This window comes from Hydra vulgaris, chromosome 10 (assembly GCF_038396675.1).
Source record: "Hydra vulgaris chromosome 10, alternate assembly HydraT2T_AEP".
Lineage (NCBI taxonomy): Eukaryota > Metazoa > Cnidaria > Hydrozoa > Anthoathecata > Hydridae > Hydra > Hydra vulgaris.
This window is the reverse complement of record NC_088929.1, coordinates 5,023,694-5,046,069: the sequence shown is the minus strand read 5'-3', so window position 1 is coordinate 5,046,069 and position 22,376 is coordinate 5,023,694. Positions and strand designations below refer to the sequence as shown.

Genomic DNA, 22,376 nt, shown 5'->3' with positions numbered 1-22,376 from the left:
TGAGACAATTCACAGTAATGTTTATTAAATTTTGATTTAATGTAAATTGATAAAAACAAAGACAAAACTTATTATCTCAAAAATATAGTCTAACAAAATAAAAATAAATTTATTTATACATATCTATAAATACACTATTTAAACACACAATTGAAATTTCATATAAAAATTTGGAAATTTATGAAAACGTAAGTATTAGTCGATAAACGAAATCGCATGTTATACCGTAATCCACTTTATGTACAAAAATATTATTTGTCAATATAATGTTCTTTATTAAAATATAACTACAAAAATTGAAATTGAAACATTGAAAAAATTCAATAATAAATATATCTTCATTTCGACCAAAACTTTGACATCCTACAATGAAAAATTCAATGATAAATATATCTTCATTTCGACTATAATTTCGACATTCTTTTTTTAAAAAAAACGCAACAAAAATTCAACTAAAAATATTGAAATAGAAAAAAAAAAACGATGACTTCTATAATGCTACTTCCTTATTTAAATATTATGAAAAAGTTAAGAAATTTTTTTACAACCAGATGCTCTTCCTAGCGTTAACCTTTTTTGCAAATCAGGACTGAGTATTGCTATTGTAATAATACTATTAAGAAGACTCAAAGTTTACGACCTCCTCCTAACATTACCCACTATTAAATTGGGGGGTTATAAAGTTTTTCTTTTCCTAGGTTAGTTGCCTAACACCTAACTTTGCGATGTCACTTTGCCACGTCACTTAACACTTACACTTTAATATTCATTTTTTTTATTTTGTCACATAAGCTAATACTTTTTGTGTTTTAAAATAAACAAAAAGTTTTCAGAAACATTTAAAATATAACAAGCCATAATTTTTATCTATGTTTAAAATATAACAAGCTTTAATTTTACACTTGAACAAAAGAATAAATCTTATTCTTTTGTTCAAGTGTAAGGTCATACGTGAGCTGGTTACTAAGAACTTAAATGTTCAACAGTGACGGATCCAGTAAGGGAGGGGGTGTATGCATCCCCCTCAATCAGAATCTGAAAGTCCTGAAATAAATTGAGGACCTTTTTTTATATATGTAAAGGAGACGCAAATGTTGTACAAAAATACTTTAAGGTCCACCCACCCTCCCCCACCAAAAATTCCTTGATCTATCACTGATGTTCAGATAATATACAGCTCTAGACATGAATTTTACATTTCTATGCAAACATAGATGTTCCTATAAAACTCAGAGAGATTTTAAGAAAAACAATTCTAACTAAGCTGTAATTAAATGTACTTAAATTAATAATTTATAAATTGTAAAATTAATTATAATTGTTACATAGTTAGTATTTACAATTATTACCAGTTGTATTTTTTACTTTTACAGAAAGAATGAATGTTTTTCCAAACTTGCTGTAATATTTTACTGTAAAAAAAAAAAAAAACTTACAAACTTCTGACGCCTTTTTTATCAACTTCTTTGACTCGACCATCATTTGACAATGTAATACTAAAATAAAATAAACGTAAACAAAAATATACCATAAATCATTGTATAAAATATTAAAGAGTAATTTTAATTTCAGTAATATCAATACCAATTAGTAGAAAACAGTAAATTAAACACACGAGATGCATTTATAGTAAAGAATAAACACTTGGATTGTGAGTAAACATGGCCATTAAATTTTTTTTTCAAGAAAACACTGTGTTTCATCTTCTAGATTCGAGTTATCATTTTTTTTTTACTTGTTTTATTTTTTGGAAAATAAAAAAAAAAATTTAACAAAATTTCTTTCAACCAGAAGAATTTAAATATTTTTAGTTATTGTAATATTTTAAATTAAACATAAAAATAAAGTATTTTTTTATCCTTTTTTTAAATTTATTTTTATTTTTTTAATAGTTAAACTAACAATAAGATAAAACAAAAAATTTAAATAAAAGTTTTGAACAAAATTAAGTAAAACATAAGTAAAATGATGAATATAAATTAAGTAAAACATAAGTAAAATGATGAATATAAATTAAGTAAAACATAAGTAAAATGATGAATATAAATTAAGTAAAACATAAGTAAAATGATGAATATAAATTAAGTAAAACATAAGTAAAATGATGAATATAAATTAAGTAAAACATAAGTAAAATGATGAATATAAATTAAGTAAAACATAAGTAAAATGATGAATATAAATTAAGTAAAACATAAGTAAAATGATGAATATAAATTAAGTAAAACATAAGTAAAATGATGAATATAAATTAAGTAAAACATAAGTAAAATGATGAATATAAATTAAGTAAAACATAAGTAAAATGATGAATATAAATTAAGTAAAACATAAGTAAAATGATGAATATAAATAAAAAAATAAAAAAAGTAAAACATGATTTTATAAATATAGTTTGTAAAACTAAAAATAGCATAAATAAAGTAATAATAAACAATACAAACATAATAATAATATAAATATAATATTAATATTTTAATATTACTACTAAATTATTGTTTCATTATTTATAATAAAAATATAAATTTTTTTTCTAATAGGTAAATAAAATTGTTTTGATTGATGCAAGCATAAACCTGAAAATAATCAAATAAATATATATCATAACATAAGTTATTATAAGTATTTTAAAATGACAAACTTTATGTATTTTTTTTATTTCAACTTTATTTAAACACTATATTTTTATTTTAATGTCCACCAATAACATCCATTACTAATCATTCAAAACATTAGAAAAAAATAATTGAATCAAAAAGTACAACCTAAACAACTTCTATAATTAATTTTTGTCAAAGTTATTGCAGCACTTTCAAAAGTATTTCAATGAAAAAATGTGTAAAACAGACTTGAAATAAAACATAAATATATAAAATATTTATAAGAGTATTTAATCATTTTATTTTTTGTACTTTCTTGCTACAATAAAATAAAAATTATATATTAAAATATATTGAAAGTTAAAACTCAAATGTTATAATAATGAGAGTCAGAAAAAATAACAAGAGAGAACAAATTAATAATAATACAGAACTAATTAGTAACAATATTATTAAGCAAATTTTCAAACGAAAGGGGTTCAAAATAATATTTTATTAAACTCATACTAGGTCAAAAAGTCTTTTATCATTTAATACACAATTGATTTAAACCTTATTCCTTATTTGCATTTTTTATTGTTTTTGTCTTGTATTTTTATTTTATTAAAAAAACTATTGTTTATTTAGCTTTATTTCATACAATATAAACTTTAGCTTCTTTGGATTTCAAAATAATTTTTCAAAGTTACTCTTTTTCTTTTATTTGTCTTTTAGTTTTTTAATATTTAAAAGTTATTTGCAATAATAAACTACTTGACCTGTTTTAAGCTAATATGTTTGAAAAAAATTTTTCTGTTACTAAAATTACTTTTCCTTGCTACTGCTTTTTTATTATCAATTGCAAGGAAAAGTAAGTACTATTATATAGTATATTAAAAGTACCATTTTAAATTATATATTTTATAATTATTTGATAACAATCAACCACATAATCTTATGTTATTCAATTTTCTGTATAGATTATATTGGTAAATGATTAGTAAGTCTGTCCAACAACATCTGTGGAGTAGTCCAATATCATCTGTACACTTTTGTCCAAGATCATCTGTATTTTTCTTTTACTCCAATAACATCTGTCCATTATCATCTGAAAATTCAACAACCCCTAACAACATCTTTAGAAAGACGTAACTACATCTGGTAATTTTACTCCAAGTCCAATAATATCTGGAAGAATTTTCTCCATATGTAGTTAAATCTGAAAAAATTCCTATGTGTAAATAAATCTGGTTAAAAAAAATATAAGTTAATATTTTTTTCCAGATGTAATTACATCTGAAAAAAATCCTATTTGTAAAAACATCTGGTTAAAATAATGCATTATTAGTTAATTTTTTTTTTGCAGATGTAGTTACATCTGAAAAAATGTCTATATGTAATAACATCTGGTTAAAATAATACAATATTAGTTAATTCATCTTAAAAATAACTTTATCTTAAATCTACAGATGTTGTTGTACAGATGTTATTACACTTTGATAATTTAAAAGATGTAACTAAATCTGTAATTTCATTTAATTTCTGCACAGATGTTATTAGACACTAATGAAATTTCAAATGTTGTTGGACAGATGCTATTTGACATGACAAAAACTGATGTTGTTACCCATTATATTTTATATATCTAAAATAATACCATCAAAAATACAGTTAAAAAGTACAGTTTAAAAGTAGTACAGTCAAAAACAATACCATCAACAATAATACAGTTAAAAACAATACCATCAACAATAGTTATTAATAATTTGTTGGCTTTTTAAACTAAAACTTTGGAAATTATTTTAAAATGTTACATACCAAATATATTAATTGATTATTTTACATACCAAATAATCGATGAACTTTATATAAAAAAATTAATTCACCTGCTATTTTTAAGTAATTCAAGCTCCTCTTCAAGTGCCATTGTTTTAATTTTTAACAAATTTCTCTCCTCTAACAAAACCTGCATCTCTTTTAGTGTATAACGAGGTCTATTTGGATCTTTAATGGGAGTGCTTTGTTCCGTGTGATTTGAAGTCTGTTCCAGTAATTCATCATTTTGATCATTTTCTTGTGGGACTGGAATATAGCTGCCTAATTTTAGGTCCGTGTTGCTTACATCATCAGATGATGAGCAATCATCCAGTCCGAGTTCTTCAAGTAAAGATGTTTCATTAACACTTTCGTTACTCTCGTTTTCATTCAGCTTAAATTGACTCCAGTTGTCAACACTAGGTGAGTCAGAACCATCATGCCTTAAAATACCTTCTAAAACACAGTTACTTTTGCGTAACCGCTCGTTAATTTCTGACAAGTGTGCTGTATGATCTTGAAGCTAGTTTAAGAAATAACAAATTTTTTATAACAATTAGTCTTGTAATAAAATTTAAAAAAAATTTTTCAATAATTAAAATAATAATAATTATATAGTTTTTACATGTTATGTTCAACACCAATGATTCCACACTTGTGTGGTTTGATTGGCTTACCAAAATGCCATTCTTTTATTTAAACAAGATATTAGAGAAGACTTGACTTTAACAATCAAATGCCCTTTTTAACATTACCTGATTTGCAGATTAAAAAAAAAATACTTATTGTAATACTATCAACAAAAAGATCACCCTTCAAAGCTTCCAGAAACTTACAGAAACAGCTTTTTAAGATTTGTTTTCCCAGGCAAGGGCTAAAATAAGTAAAACCTGACTTTCAATAATCTCAGCATTGGGGCTTTTGATTGAGTTAAGACTAGAGATAGTGCCCCAGTAAAAATAGTAAAAGTTGTTAATTGAAAGAGGTTACTGTCTTGTAGAAGGCCTTTTAGACAAATACTTTAGGGGTCAGCAGAAAACTTTTGTTTACCAGACTTACATCCCTTCTTTATTTAATAAACTGATGTAGATGAGAACTTATGATACATTGTTTCATGGCTATGTTGATGAATGCTAGATCTTCTTGATGTTACTAATGGGTAGTGGCTATGTAACTCTTACTGTAATCTCCTATTGATGGCATTTTCCTAAAACTCTAAAGGTTTTGAGACCAAAAACAATTAAACTGAGTTTTAGAGCTGTGCCATCATTAGGAGATTACAGTAAGAGTTATATAGCCACTACCCATTAGTAACATCAAGAAGATCTAGTATTCATCAGCGTAGTCATGGAACAATGTAACACAAGTTCACATCTACATTAGTTTATTAAATGAAGAAGGGATGCAAGCCTGGTAAACAAAAGTTATCTGCTGCTTCCTTTTCTATAGTAGTTCTTAGTGAATCTGATTTCATCAACACTGTAAATACAGAGTATTAACACAGCAGTGTTGCACATAAATGTCCTTGCTAGTACTTTTGGTGTGCATCCTTAAGGCCACATAAGAAACCACAACTTTGAAGTCACAACTTTGGATTGAGCAGGAGTGGGAAAGCTGTATAGCTTATTGCTTGGGATGTCAGCTGGGTGCCATGTATTATCTATGATTAAGTCAAGCTCTCTATAATTTAAAAATGACAACAGTATCTCAAAATATTAATCACAAAAAACAATCATTATCATCAAGTTGTTTTAACTTTTACAAATACTCACAGCTTTAACTCATTTATTGAATCTTCTTTTATAATTCAATTGATTTAAGTGTTCATTGTGTGACTATTTAAATTTAGCTGCTTCATTAAATTTAGCTTCTTCAATTCTTTAACTATCTGATTTGCTAAGATTTTTCCTTTTTTTTATATATATAATATAGTTGATGTAAGTATAAATGTGTGTTTAGATAACATATCTGACACCACACTGAAATAGCCTGCTACCGGGTGCTTCAGTACATACATCAATAATATACATTTTATAGCCTACTTCTGCAAAGGAGTGCCACTACATTGACGGAGAGTTTATCCTAAAGCAGTAATCTTTTCTTTCATTATTCTTCAAATTATTCTACTTTTTCTGAAATGCTGTATGCTATAAAGATAAGCAAAACTAGCAAGCAATTCCTAATCTATATACGCTATAGTATATATACACACACATTGTACTCTTTGCACAAAGTTAGACCATTCCATTCAAGTTCAACTCATATTTCTAAGACTTTTCTTTTTTAATTAGATTTTTCTAAATGAAACATTCTGTATTTTATGAGGAATATCCAAAACATTTTCTAAAACAATAGTTTCAAATAAATCCAACCAACATTTGTAATAAAATTACTGATTTTATTTTTGTCAGCCATTTTGAAAATAAATTTTAGGCAGTTTAATAGCACTGACTCTTCCTTATTGAGTTGTAAAGATCAACAGTGTTGCTGACAGAATCATTTGGAACTTAAACAGTAAGCAGATTTATTATATTAAATATATAAATGCTGTTTTAGTAAAGTTTACTCGATACAGTTTTTTATTTTTAATGTTTGTGATGTATCCATTTGACCATAGAATCAATGAGAAATTAAAATCGTCAGAAATCAATTTTTCAATTTTTTGATGATGTGATGTATCCATTTGACCATAAAGTCCATGAAAAATGAAAATTGTCTGTAACAGAGATGCAGAGTCCCAAAAGGACTCCGGCTTCATAACTTTACTTTTTTATGGTCTCTGGTGTTCAGAAGTTCTAAACAAGTTGGTTAATTAATAATCTGCTATGAGAAAAAAATTTATGATATTTAAACACTTGGAACTTATTGTTTTAAGCCTGGAGTCCTGAAGTCCCGGAGTTCTTGCCGCAATTATACCCTTTATTTTTTCCCCATTAGTAGCCCATAAGCTTTTTTATATTTTTAAAGCTCCTGGATACCAAAAACTAGAAAAAAGTAATCTTTTTGTACCTTTCAAATCTGGAGTCCTTTTTAGGACTCCGCATGCCTGGTCTGTAATTAATTTTTCAATTTTTTGACCCGATTGGTGGTTCCATGATTATGAGTATGCTATGTTGAATGTGTTGCTTAGGTAATACTTGTTAATACTAATTATTTATATTCACTAAGTATTAAAAAAAAATGTATACAAGGAGGACAACTGATACGAAGAGGACAACTGGAAGATTTAACTAGGACAACTGGAAATTATAAAAGAAAGATAACTAAAGAATACAAGGAGAGCTCAATGAAATGAAAATAGACTTCTTTCTTCTAAAGGACAAATAAAAGAAATGAGTAACTGAAAAGAAACTAAAGAAATAAGAGTAATTGAAGAAATATTAATAATTAAAATTTATACAAAAACAGCAACTAAAAACAATAAGAAAATTTAAAATATTATCACAAAAACCACAAAAAAAAAATTATATTGCTGTTAAGGGTTACAACTTTGCATAAGTTTAGCAACCCCCATTAAGAAGTAATAAGAGTAACTGGAGGAGACAGACAATTGTCTTTTATTATAACGTATTTCTTATTTCATAAGAATGTTATTAAAAGTTTTAATAAAGATTTTAAAATTGCAATTTAAACTATCAAATAAAAACTATGGACATATGTCTAACATAACACAGAAATTTCTAACATAACACAGAAATTTCTATTTAATTCCTCAACAAAAAGGAAACATACTGCTTCTAATTCTTTTTTTCTTGCTTCTAGTTCACTAGCAGACATCCTGAGTTGGTCTCGTTGACTATCTATGGTTTTCTTCATTCGAATCATTAATTCAACATCCCCTGGTAAAACTAAATACAAATTTAATAAACAGAAAGATCTAATAAAAAGCCAAAAAATAAAAAATAATAATAATTGTAAAATTTTAACATAAACCAATAACAAAAAGTCAATCAACTGAGCTGATTAAAACAAAAAAAAGTGATTTAAAAAAAAGAAAAAAGATTTACCTAAAAAAACTTAATAATTTGTTTTTAACAAAATTTAAAAAAATTTTAACAATAAATAAGAAAATCTAAATCTTAATATAATTGCTTGAGTCAACATTTAACGTTCAATTTTTTAAATCGTTTACATTTTGTTTGTTTTAGTTTTTCTTTTAGCTTTTTTTTTTTAGCAGTTTTGTTTTTATTGAGGTTATATTTTATTTTTTGGGAAATAGGGAAATAGGGGTATGGATGAGGCCTAATTATTTTTTATGCATTTTTAATGCAAAAAGTTATACTAACGCTATTTCCATAAAATTAGTTATTACTACTTTAAAATTTCTGTAATGCTATTAACTATTTTTGTTCTTTTTTAGAAAATTTAGAAAAATAAATTAGAATTTTATGCCAATCTGACATGACATATCACATGTTATTGTATGTAAAGGTTAAATTTTGTGAGGATTACAGTTCTTATGAAATGAGGATTACAGTTCATATGAAAAAAAATATAAAGATAAAGAGTATTGTTTGTATATTTATATTTAATTTGAATCTTTTTAAATTTTCTGATGTCATTTTTAAAATTTTTGTTTGCACAATTCAAGTTATATATGTTTACTAGCTGGAGTTACCCGGCGTTGCCCGGGCCAATATTTAAACTGGCTTACCTGATATCTGTACACAAAAATGGGCCCAAAAATGGACCCATTTTTGGGCCCCCTTGACCCCGGGGATTGGGTACGGGGTCAAAACCCAGCTAAGAACCTTCTCCCCCTCGAGGACTACCCCCATGCCAAATTTCATTGAGATCGGTCCGGCGGTTTGGATTTCTATAGAGAACAAACAAACACACACACATTGCCCTTTATATATATTATTAAGATTGTTTGCATATATGCTTTTTTGATAAGTATGCGTATGTGGTAATATGTGCTTTATAGCTGTTTTATAAATGTGTTTTTATAATAATTAAAGTGTTTGTTTATTGTTTGTGTATGTGGTAATATGTGTGATATAATTGTTTTATAAATGTGTTTAAATATGTTTATATTAAGTTAAATATATATATTGTGTTTATAGTTTGTACATATGTTTATATTATGCTGTTTCCATGTTTTCAAAGTGCTGTTACTTGGTAAACGCGTAGAGCAAGATTTGTCAACCTTGCCAGTCAAGTAATGTACTTATAGTAGAGGGTTACACAGCAGTGTTTAGTGTCAAACTGTTACTGCTTTAGGTCTAGGTGTTTACAAGCCTTTATTATTGATTATTCTGAAAATAAATAAAATATTTTAATAACATTTTGTGTACTGTTGTTACTTATGTTCTGTTATATATGAACGTTATGTTACTTATGGTGTGTGCTATTGCTGTGTGTTGTTGTTGTGATGTTGTTTTTTTGTAATCTTTTGAGTTGATAGACATTTGGCTTACCTTCACGTTGGTGTCTATTGTTAAAAATGATAAATAGGTAATTTCATTAATAGATCTTATTGCTTTTAATCATTCACTAAAAGCCAAGACAAATTAATTTGCCATATATACAATTTGTTTTATAAAACTAAAAACATAAATCCAATACAAATTATTTTGTTACAAATTATTTTATAAACTAAAAGCCAAGACAAATTGTTTTTTCATATATACAATTTGCTTTCTCTCCATTTGATTTTTTGTCTTTGGCACTTTTCATTACATGATTTTGCTATAAATATTTTGGAATCATGATGTACCAGCTTAAATTATTTTCTAAAAGCTAACATGAAATAATATTTAACAACTACTGCTCTGGTAAATTACAACAGCTTTTTATTTATCACAACGCTTTTCTCTATCAGGTACATTGATTTCCCTTTTTTGTAAATGTTTTTCTTATTTATTAACTTATTCGTTACATTTTTTATTTTAGATTTATCAGATGATGTATTTATGTGCTATAGAAGAACAAAATATTGTAAAGTTTTTGTGAATTTTTAAAAAATGCTTACTAATAATTTTTTTAAAGAAATAATATTGAAGTTTACAAAAAAGGGTTTACAACATTTTTTTCTTAATTTTTTTGTATTAGCAGTATATTTATTATTGAAATTGCAGTTTTTTAGTAATTTTTTTTATTAGTATTTGCTAATTTATTTATTTAGATTATTTATTTAAATCTAAATAAAAAAATTTATAAGTTAATTCTTTTTTAATCTCCTAGCTATGTTTTTTTTTTAAAGCCATGAGAATATTGTATAATTTATTTTAAATGACTTTTTCTTGTATATAAAAATTATTTGTGTGTGCTATTTAGAGTGGAAAAAAAAATATATAAAATACACTAACATAATTTACATATATATATATATATATATATATATATATATATATATATATATATATATATATATATATATATATATATATATATATATAAATATATTGATTGGTTGTTTATGTATTTTATTATATTAAAATAATACAAACACTCTCGAACATAAAACAGTGCTCAATATTATTATAATAGAGCAAAAAAAAATTTAAATTTTATATATATATATATATATATATATTTAAGTTTTGTACCCATATAGCTACCTCTTGCTCATCAAATATAGTAAGATTCCCTTATTGAAATATCTTTTAATTTTCTTTCGAAATTTTTGTTAGTATTGTTCATGATATGTTTAAAATATAAAATTATACATTAGAATATATCAGTTTCAAATTTTTAAATAATTAATTTTTGAAGTAATTAAGCTTGGATTAAATAACTTTGAAACTTTTTTTTTTTTTCAATTCTTTGTGGTGAAACACTTTAAAATTAAAATAAAAGGCTTTTATTTTTTCTAGTTAATCTTTTATTTATTTTATCATTCATTAAGATTTTTATTTTTTAGGTTAGCTTTGCAATTTTTTTTTAGTTTTTATTTACCTTTTTAGTTTATAGTTTTTTTGTTTTTAATTTTAGTTACATTTGTTTGTTCGGCACATTTTTTAAACACACTAATTTAAAACATGGAATAAACCATGGCTAATTTGTCAAAACAAAATACTATATGCGTGGTCATATAAGGCATGCAATTACACACGCCTTCTGAGAAAGTGTGATATATGTATATCTATGTGTATGTTTATATATATTTTTTATATTGAATTTTCTATTATGTTTGCTCCAAATATATAGGCAGAACATACATTTTATATTTAAACTTTCACCTGTTCCATTGAATTTCAATTTTTTAGTTGACAACTTAACAGGTATAGCAAAAAAAATAAGACTTTATCTGGTATTCAGTAAGAGCAAGAATCAAAGTTTTATTTTTGTTTTTTTGCTTTGTTTTGTTATAGTCCTAATAGTTTAAAACCATTATTGTTTGGTTATATTTGATGTTTCTTTTGGCTGCATTTAACATCATTATTGACATTATGATTGTGTTTATAAGCATACTTGGCCAACTATGATCCACTATATGTAAAAAAAAAAAAATATGCATAATAAAATTTTACACCATCCCCCCAATTCCTTTCAAATTTAAACAACCATAGTTAATAATGAAATATTGCAAAACCGTAGCCTTTAGTATCAAACAGTTCAAAAACTGTTGCATTAAAAGTATTGATAATAATAATAATAAAAATAATATTAATAATAAAGAATTTGTAGGTTACAGATCTCCAGTCACTTTTCTATAAAATCGTTCAATCACTCCCTCAGATTTTAATCAAATTTTAGCCAATGATGAACAAACATGAAAAAATAAAAAAAATTAGAGTTCCGAACTTAAACGGTTGAGAAGTTATGCTATTTTGAAATATAGCCTAAAATGCCTACTTCTTCCTTGTGTTCCTTATCATGGATTTTTTATTGTTTTTTTATAAACTTTATAATAAATGATTTAAGTTCTAGTAAATCAAATTGCTGAAATTTGATACCATACTTTTTATGAGAGTGCTGAATCCAAAAATGAAGAGAAGATAAATTGAATTAAAACTTTTCATGATTATTTTTGGTTTAAAAATGGTCAAGACAATTTTTAAAAATATACAATATGGTTTTGGTCTCATTTTCAAAGGTGCTGATTACATTAATAAAGAATATTTTTTGATTCTAAAATGAAGACAAATCTTTTTTTTGGTTTACTATGAGTTATGCTTTCATTTAAACTTATTTTTTATGGGTTTGAAAATGTAAAAGATAAAAAAGTTAGATTTTAATACAAGAAAGAACTTAGGTCTAAAGCATAAAAATAATTTGGTCCACCATAATTTTGGATATTTCAGCAATTCAATAATCAAGTAATATTTCAAAATATTACTATAAAATACAAAATATTATTTTAAAATAAGAAATCAAAATGCTTATTTAAAAAAAAAAAAAGATTAAAATCTGCTTCATTTAATTTTGATCTTTAAAACAAAAAATAAGCTCAAAAATAATAAGAATATTACTCAAATATTGAAGTTCAACTTTATTGAAGTTCATCTTTATTGAAGCTCATCTTTATTGAGGTTCAACTTTAACCATGATTTTCTTAGTGATTAAATTAAGAAACTTACACAATTTGACGTTAAACTTTAAAAAACAATGATGCAAAATGTGTTACACTAAGTTCTCCAATATTCTTATTCATCATGAGGTATTCTTTATTTTACTTTTAGAAAATTCTTCGAAAACATTCAGATAAAAAAGGCTATATAATAAAAATAATGACTAATAATAAAAGATTTTAGATATAAAACTATTTGGTGGACTTAAGTCTGAACTTTAAACTTTAAAAGTATTCAATGGACTTTAAAAGCGGGTAAAATAAAGCTAAAATTTGACTCTAAAATAGTTTTATATAATATTAATGATATTTAATATGAAAATTAGTATGAAAACATAAACTTAGAATTAAAATTAAATAAAATAAAAATTTAAATAACAAAGAAATTAAATAGAATAAAAAGATCCTTTTATTAAAACTTAACATCCAGATCCTTTTATTAAACCTCCAGATCTTATTTTAAAGAAAACTTAGTCCTTAATTATTTTTAAAGAAAATTTAGTTTTAATCTCATTCTTAAAAATTTCAGCTTCATATGATCATGCTATAAAATATGTAATAATTTAGATCTGCTATAAATAAGAAATCTAGATCCGACAAATAAAAGGATTAGGATATAGAACATAATTGGCCAAATCACTTTTATAACTATAGATACCTACTAACAATATACCAACAGAGTCACAAAAATCATAACATAACTCATTTTGATATGCAAAATCCAAAAATAGTGTTTTTGTATGAATTTTCCAAAACGTAGTTGTCAAAGATGAAAGTAGAAACAAAGGTTATGTCTCATATATTACCTTTATATGTAAAGTAGAAGAGACATCCACCAAATATTTGTTCGAAAAACAGTTCACAACAGAACTTTTCAACAAACCACAGTAAACAGGATTGTCCTTAAAATTAATTAATCTGAACACTGACTTTTATTCAGTTGATATAAAAAAATATTTTTTGAAAGAAATCTATAATTTTTTCAAATTAATTTTAACTTTTATTTTTGTTATTTTATTTACAACTTTTTTATTATTATTTACTAATATTTTTCATTAGCAATATTTAAAGTGATTTTAAAATAATTATTTATTGCAGTACTTTATTAAAATAAACTTCATATATATTTGAGCAAGACCGAAACTTACCCCAATATTTAAATCAAATATAAATTACCTCCATCAGAGCGAATTTTAACTAACTCGTCTTCTCTCTTATCAAGTTCAATAGATAAAAATTGGTTTTCTTCGTGCAATCTGTGTATTCTATCCTCCAATATTTTTTTATCTCCTGAAATTAATTCCTCTAAATATCCAATTTTCTACAAAGATAGAAAACATTTGCTTATAAAAAACCATTTAGAGAAAATTACATTTTTTACATTAAAGTTAAAAATCAAGAAACTCTATTTATATTAAATTCTAGATATATTGAACTACCTCTCTCTGTTGTCTCAGTATTGCTTCATCTCGTTTGCTGTGTATGGTAAACTGCTCTTTTTCTATAAGCAAATTTTGAACTTTTTCTTCACAATATTTTTTTTCTTCAACAAGTTTTTCAAGTTTTTCCAAAACAAACACAATTTTTGGCATAATTTCCTGAATAATTTCTTTTCCATATTGGTTTACTATATCTTCTATGTCTCGGCCTATTAAAGTTGCATATTCATAAACATCTGCTACAGTCAAACATTCTTCCATTTTATACTTTGTTTCCAGTTAAACATCATATATTATTTATATATGATATTTCCTATAATATGCATATACTAATTAATCTAAAAAATTTTATTATTGTCTAATATGGTATAATATATATTTATAATTTTTTTATTGTTTTGCTTGGCATACTTTATATATATAGGGCATTTCCAAAAAATCACACACAGAAACCTGTATATGTTTTGTCTATTACTTTGATAATAATAAAACTGGCAATCTCCAACTTGCTCTCATTTAATTCTAACCTATATAAATTTTTTGTAAACAAAAAATGGTATACATTAGTGATGTTAACAAAGAATAAATTAAGTTTGAAGCAGAACCATACACATAACAGAAAAACACAAATTTTAGTTACTAGATAAACTGTATATTATACTTATAGAAATATTATACTTCTAAGACTCATTTAATATATTTTTGATGAGAAATGGCCATCAATTATTTCTTAAAAAAACATTAAAAATATATAATCAGAAAAAGCCTGTTAAATTCCCTATTTTTCATTTTTAATTAAAAAGCATCTTTTTACGTATACTAAAATCTAAAATAATAATTTATTTATAAAAAGATTTATATTTTTGAAATTTTCATATAACTTCACTTCTTTTGAGACGCAACATGACATATTTTGAAAACACATTATTTTTTATAACATTAGGGACCGATTTAACGTTCGATGGTCCATAGCAACCTCTCAAAATATTTTTTATTAAAAAATTGTTTAAATCATAATATTATATATTTAATATTAAATTATTTAAATCATAATATTATATTGTTATATAGAACGCATTCAAGGGGTGCCAGCAGACATTTTCAAAAAAATTGTTTTTAGAAGCACCCTAATATATATATATATATATATTTATTTATATATATATATATATATTTATATATATATATATATATTTATATATATATATATATATATATATATATATATATATATATATATATATATATATATATATATATATATATATATATATATACAAAAATATAAAAGGACATTTAGATTAGCTGATGCCATAATAATTTAGGGAGCTTTAACATTGACTGATATAGGGAAAACATGCAAGGGAGATACTGCTATGTTGACTGAGGGTTTTGTTGGGGTGAGTGACAATGTAAATTGTCACTCACCTAAATTAAGGTGAGTGACAATTTACATACTATTGTAAATTGTCACTAACTTCAATTTAGTTATGTTATACAAGAGTGAATGATCTTGATTTGAGGGACTTATTTACGGGAATTATTTTTTTATTCTCAAGATGAATTATTGCTGTTGTTGTTATTGTTAATTGAATGATAAAGCAAAATACACAGACTGTTACTTGTATTTAAAGTATTTTTCCCAGTTGACTTTTTTAAAATCTTATGAATATTTAAAAAAATTTATTTAGTACTTAATCTCGTTTATGTAAAACGTACCTGAGATAAATATACGAAATATATAAAATATAGAAAGATATATGTAATAAAAAAATATTAGATATAAAAAAAGAATAAGAGATTGTTGGTAATTTTTCTTTGAACAATAGCCAACAATGTTAATAAAATTAGATTTAAATCACCAAAAAGAACTAATGTAATTTATATTATAATATAATATAGAATATATTCTATAATATTATGTAGAAAATATTGGTTCTTTTTGGCGATTTTCTATATCAATATTTTGTTTATACTATATTTGTTCTTATTTCTTACTTCGTATAATTTATATCGTTTTTTCTTATCTGATAGAAACGATACTTAATAACACTATAAAAATGCACTAAGTATACAATCCGGGTAACTTTTTCACAAGGATTAAGTACGCTTTCCGAATAAGTATGTCATAATTATATTTTTTAATTATATCTAGTGGGCGCAAAACGTTTGTTAGATGTCCTACAGACTAGTGACGTCTACATGACATCGTAGAGACGTCTGATATACGTCTATGCTCGATAAGTATTGGCTTGATTTTGTTAAGTATTATATTATCTTTATAAAAAAGTATTAACTAAGTATTAACTAATTTACCTTTATTATTGAATGGTATATGGTATAGTTACATATGAGATATAGGGTAAATATCCAATATAGCATTCAGAATATACTGATGAGGTGGCTAACCTTGGAAAAGAAACTGATTTTTTTTAGCTTCCAATATTTTTGATGGGATTTCCTATGAGATGAAAAATAAATATTCAAATAAAGTAATATCCTTTTTTTACTTTTTCAAGCAATCTTTATATAAGTCACACTTGGGGTTTTTCAAGGAAACATTCTTTTAAAATGTTTGATTTTAAAAATATTGTTGGTTAAATTATTTGTAGTGTTTCGGGTAAATATACAACTAAACCAGGGGCCGTTTTCTCATCTCTCCGTTAAGCTTAAGGGAGCGTTAGTCAAAAATTTCTTTTAAATTACATTAATAAAAAATTTATTTAAAATTATAATTTTTTAAATATAAATGTTTTATTTTGGTATAAGTTTTATTTTAACGAATTTATATAAATTTTCGTAATTTCTTTACTTAGAAATATTGTAATGAAATTTCAGGCAAAAGCTCCGTTAAGCTTAACGGAGAGATGAGAATACTGCCCCTGAGCAACAAATTGCAATCCATATAAATGGCTTGCTAATATTATTGTCTATCACATTAAACGATTTATTGACGACAGTAAAAGCTATTAAAATTACGTCTCCTCGAGAAATTAACTTAATTGACGACTATTATTGTCGTTACTGACAGAGGAGCTGTGTCATTATTTACAGTAATTTGCGCTTCTTGCTAAAAATGTAAAAATCCTAAACTTGTTTAGCCGACGTGTCATGTAGTCTAAGAGACTCTCGAATAAGAGCGGATGTTTTCAAACCTCGGAACGAAAATTTCAGAAAATATCATTGTAAGAGCACAAATTGAATAAACAGCTTCTTGAAAAACATTTAAAAAGTCTTGCAAATGCTTGTTTTATCTTTTTAAATGTTTTTTCATTTGTTCAATCCGTTTATTATTGCATTAATAGTTTGTAGTTTATAGACTGTTTAGAAATATTTAACTTACGTAACAAAGTTTTTAACTACTAGTATTATCTAATCGTAAACAATCTGGTAAATTAAACTAATTAATCTTTAGAAACAAGTTTAGTAAAATATCTCAGAAGTTTTAGTATGTTTGGAAAAAATTATTTATGTTGAAAATTAATTTTTGATAGTGAGCTGAGTTTTAGTTAGTTAGATGTGCTGATTTTTAGTAAGTTAACTCTCGTTATGTGTAAGGATTTTGCTCCATACAACTTTGTGTGAAGATTTTGCACGCAACATAGGTTGGAGAAATTGAATGATAGTTTTCATTAAGTCATATCTGTCTCGGAATTTTTATTTTTATTATACTTTATATTTGTTTTAAAATATATATGATTATAATATATAGAACTGTTTTTAAGTCAAATGCTAACCTAAAAACGCTATTAACGTCTAGAAATAAATCAAAATTACCACGGAACAGCCAACCTGGAACCTATCTAATTAAGTGCAAATGTTCCAAAGTGTATGTTGGTGAATCAAGACTTCAAATAGTAACAAGGGTTTAACAACACCAAAAACTTTTGACTGAAGGCAAGTTAAACCAGTCTGCATTAGCTTTGCATAAAGTAAATTTCGATGAGGATATTGAATGGGATAGGGCAGAAACACTTAAAGTTGAGGATAAAAAATTTTGAAAGAAAAGTCCGTGAAGCCATGGAAATACAAAAACATCAATGTTCTCCAATGTACGGTGGTATGAATTTGGACAATGGATAATATGTTAAAACAAATTTTTGGACTTCATTTTTCTCATGCTTAAGTAAAAGAAGCCATTATAAAGGTGACGTCAAAATTTAAAAAAATGTTATGTTTTGTTGTTATGTTTTGTTGGTCACAATTTTTTGTAATTATATTATAATTCCAGTACAATCTCTCTAATTCGAATCTCCTTAATTTGAAAACCTTCATATATATAAGCCTTCATATATATATGATTTTAAAAGATATATATATATATATATCTTTTAAAATCATATTCTTGTTATATGATATTTATATATGTTAAATTTGATTAAAACGGTTGCGTATAAACTTTTTGTTTTAAATATATTTGGATGTAATAATATATTTACACAATATTTCGCTGACCTTTTGCGGTCAGCATTACACCTGATGAGGCTGACCGCAAAAGGTCAGCGAAATATTGTGTAAATATATTATTACATCAAAATATATTTAAAACAAAAAGTTTATACGCAACCGTTTTAATCAAATTTAACACATATATATATATATATATATATATATATATATATATATATATATATATATATATATATATATATATATATATATATATATATATATATATATATATATATGTATATATATATATTTACCAATTTTTCATGCAGTTACCTGCGTGAAAAATCGGTGATGGTATTATAACTTTGAAAACTTTGAGTGAAACTTTTTTTACAAAAAATACTTATAATATAGATTATAATTATAAAAAACTTTTTATAAATAAATGACAAAATTCATAATAATATTAACAAAATATATAAATAAAACGGCTCTAACAATAATAAATATAACAGTACAAAATAATAACAAAGCTATTACTACTATTAAAATCAGTGTAAGCATCGTAATAAATAGTACTATGGAACTATGGACTAACAAAAAATACATATAATTTTAAAAAATATAGTATTTATGAGAATATGATTAATAATAAAAGTAACTTTTTGATTATTTATTATAACTAATTTAACAAGTATGTCTTTATTGTTTTCGTTATATTTTTTTTTTTTTTTTTTTTTTTGTTAAATAATTATATTGTTTTGCAAACTGTATCGTCATATTTTGAGTTATATTTTATAATTGAAACGTCAAACATTTCATTTAAAAATATATATACTTCTTTATATATGTTTTGTCTTTTATGACTTGATCATGAATTATTAATAATAAAAAAAACAACCTGTAAAATAAAAATAAAAAAAAAACAATCTTGCTGTAGTGTTGCTTAAGTATCTCTAATATTAGATATTCTTCTGTCTTTACTTAGTTAAATAAAGATTAAAAATGGTATCTTAATAAAATACTCATTTTGGCCAGGTGTAAACTGCATTCTTCTACTGTCTCGTAAAACACCTTTTGAAAGACTTATAATATCGAATCTTGAACCACGTTTCCTCTTGATGTAATGTAATGTAATTTAAATCATGATTATATTGCCAAAAATATTAAATATAGAATACTATTTTATTCGTCAAAATGACAGAATTTTCTTTAATTCAAAATGACAGAACTTATTCTATTAAAGTTTTTAATTTATGTTTTCTAATTTTTCTGATTTTATGCTTTCTAAAAAATCTATAAACATTATAATTTTTTGCATTTTAGGCTTAAAATAATCTTTTTACGGGAAATTTTCTACCTATTATGCTTCATTGGTAGTATATTGTTAAAAAATGTCTCCATCTAGAATCAGTTCACATTATTCACAATTCAAAAATTATAATTTATTTTATATTTGTTAAATACAATACAAGCCTTAACATATTAATCAATCACATTTAATAATAAATTAATGCATCGTTTAATATGAAACTGTAAAATTACATATAAAATAATATAATATGCCTATTACATATATAATAAAAAAATGTAACTTGGATTAGAAATAGCAGCTAAATGATAATGATGCATTTCATTTGTACAAATGATAATGATGCATTTTATTAGTAAAAATTGATAATGATGCATTTAATTTGTAAAAATTGATGTATCATACTCAGCCAAAATTTTATTTTTGTCAACATGAAAAGTCATGCTCTGAAAAAAATTAGCTAGTTAATGAAAGGAAAGATTATTGACAGAAATGGTTGCAATATCTCCGAACAATCAAATCTGAGTATTATCAACAGTAACAAAAACAGTCTTCTTTTTCAATGTCAGTAAATTCTGAAATATGGTTTTAAATTTTTTTAATTTTCAATGAACCTTACTTTTACAAATTTACATAAATTTATATTCTGAAGTTGTTTGTCAATGTTGCCCAAAATAAAATAAAACGCACAGAGTTTATGTACTGTGCGATGAGCTCCAGTTGCATTACATACCCCAAACTCATCAAAATGTAAATGGATCCTTAATGCATTATCGTTAAAAATTACACGATGTTTACAATTTAAACCACCTGAGTACAAACATAACAGTTCTATATTAATAGACTTGACTTTTCCAATTTTTAGTTTCATTTAATTACAGATAAGCTCATTTTCATTTAACTTTTGTAGTAATAGTGAAACTGCTGCAAATTTAAATGTTTCACATCTTGGTTTTTTTAAGCCATTCTCACATAAATTTAACAAAGTGGCATTTTATTTCAATGGCAAAATTCAAATGATAAAATCTAAGTTTGACTTGCTAGAATTGACTACAGATAAAACTATAGAATTGATAGAGTTGACCACAGATAAAACAATAGAAATAATAGATATTGATTATTAGATCACAGAAACTATGGCTGTGTTCCACAAGTTTTTGAAATTTTTCCTTGTTCGTCAAAGTCCGTGTTTTGGATTTAAAGAATTGAGAGAGGGCTGTAACAAAAATTAAGAACACAAAATAATAAAATAAAAAAAAAAGAGTAATCTCCTCGACTGAAGTGGCCCCTTCGATCTGGGGGAGGAAATCCAAATTTCTTAATATGAAATAACTCGCACAAAAATATTTAGGAGCGCCTCTATGTACAGTGTTTTCAGAGCGTTTATTTAGTACTGCGGGACTCATCTGCAACCGGAAAAGAAGCCGGTTAACTCCGGAACGATTTTAAATGCTTGTGCTTTCGAACAAAAACCTGCCGTTTTTTAACTATCAGTACTAATGGCAGTGGCTTATGTAAATGCTTAAAATTCAACATTCTGTGTATCTGATCACCTACCATTACTTATGACTATATTATTTGTTTCTTATTAATAGTAAGTTCTATACAAACATTCTGTATATCATTTGTTGTTTATTATTATGATATTAGTTAAGTTGTTATTACTTCACAGGGCATACAACACGGTTTTCAAAGTGAGGGGGTGGGGGTGCAAAAAACACACTCCCTTATTTTGAAAAAAATCCTCAATTTCTTGGTCATATTTAAAAAAATATCAAAAAAAAATTTTTTTTTTCAAGATATTGACGCTTTTCCCGCAATTTTTTTTATAAAATAATTGTGGGGAAGGCGTGCTCCCTAGAGCCCCGGTTTCGTCTGCTCTTTTTTACCTGTACAAATATAACTGATTTCAATGTTTTTACTTTTAAAGTCTGTGTAAGTATTAAATTAACAATGCGTTAAATTATTATATTAAATGCACTATCAGTTAAATTAAAATGAAAAAAAATCCCAAAAGAATCAGAATCGGTAAAGAAACAGAATTGCAATTGAGAACTGGAATCAAAATCGGAATCGGTTTTTTTTTGATTCGGCCCATATCTATTATTAATATAAAACGCCAGAATTATTTTTTACAACCTCAACGCGGTTAATGTATGTACTGGAAAATACACGAATTTTGCGTTTTTATAAAAAGGTTATGTTTCGCTGCATTTTTTTAACCCGAATAATTTTTAGAAAAAAAAGTTTTTTTTTCTCCTAGCGCTTTAGTTTGTCTAAAGTCAAACAAAGTTAAATATTTTTTTAATTACTCAAGTTTAGAT

The 22,376-nt window shown here is 24.8% G+C and overlaps 1 protein-coding gene across 2 annotated transcripts; it reads right to left on the bottom strand.

Moving 5' to 3' along the window:
* Window positions 1-20: 20 nt before the first annotated feature.
* Window positions 21-14,696, bottom strand: LOC101235361 (RILP-like protein 1). Of its 2 annotated transcripts, XM_065807132.1 has the most exons (7): window positions 14,349-14,696; window positions 14,086-14,230; window positions 13,716-13,811; window positions 8,127-8,242; window positions 4,466-4,917; window positions 1,437-1,496; window positions 21-363 (listed from the first exon to the last, which is right to left on the bottom strand). In XM_065807132.1, exons 1-7 carry the CDS (start codon window positions 14,607-14,609, stop codon window positions 339-341), a joined length of 1,155 nt encoding a protein of 384 aa, XP_065663204.1. In that variant the 5' UTR covers window positions 14,610-14,696; the 3' UTR covers window positions 21-338. The 2 variants fall into 2 exon arrangements, with proteins under 2 accessions (XP_065663204.1, XP_065663205.1); XM_065807133.1 differs by lacking the exon at window positions 13,716-13,811 and having other exon boundaries at window positions 14,349-14,694.
* Window positions 14,697-22,376: the final 7,680 nt, after the last annotated feature.

Coding starts and splice junctions, on each gene's coding strand:
- LOC101235361 (XM_065807132.1), bottom strand. CDS start 14,609: ATGGAAGAATGTTTGACTGTAGCAGATGTTTATGAATATGCAACTTTA. Junction 1,497..4,465: donor GAATTACTTAAAAATAGCAG/GTGAATTAATTT, acceptor ATTTTATTTTAG/TATTACATTGTCAAATGATG. Junction 364..1,436: donor AAAAAAGGCGTCAGAAGTTT/GTAAGTTTTTTT, acceptor TTTTCATTGTAG/GATGTCAAAGTTTTGGTCGA.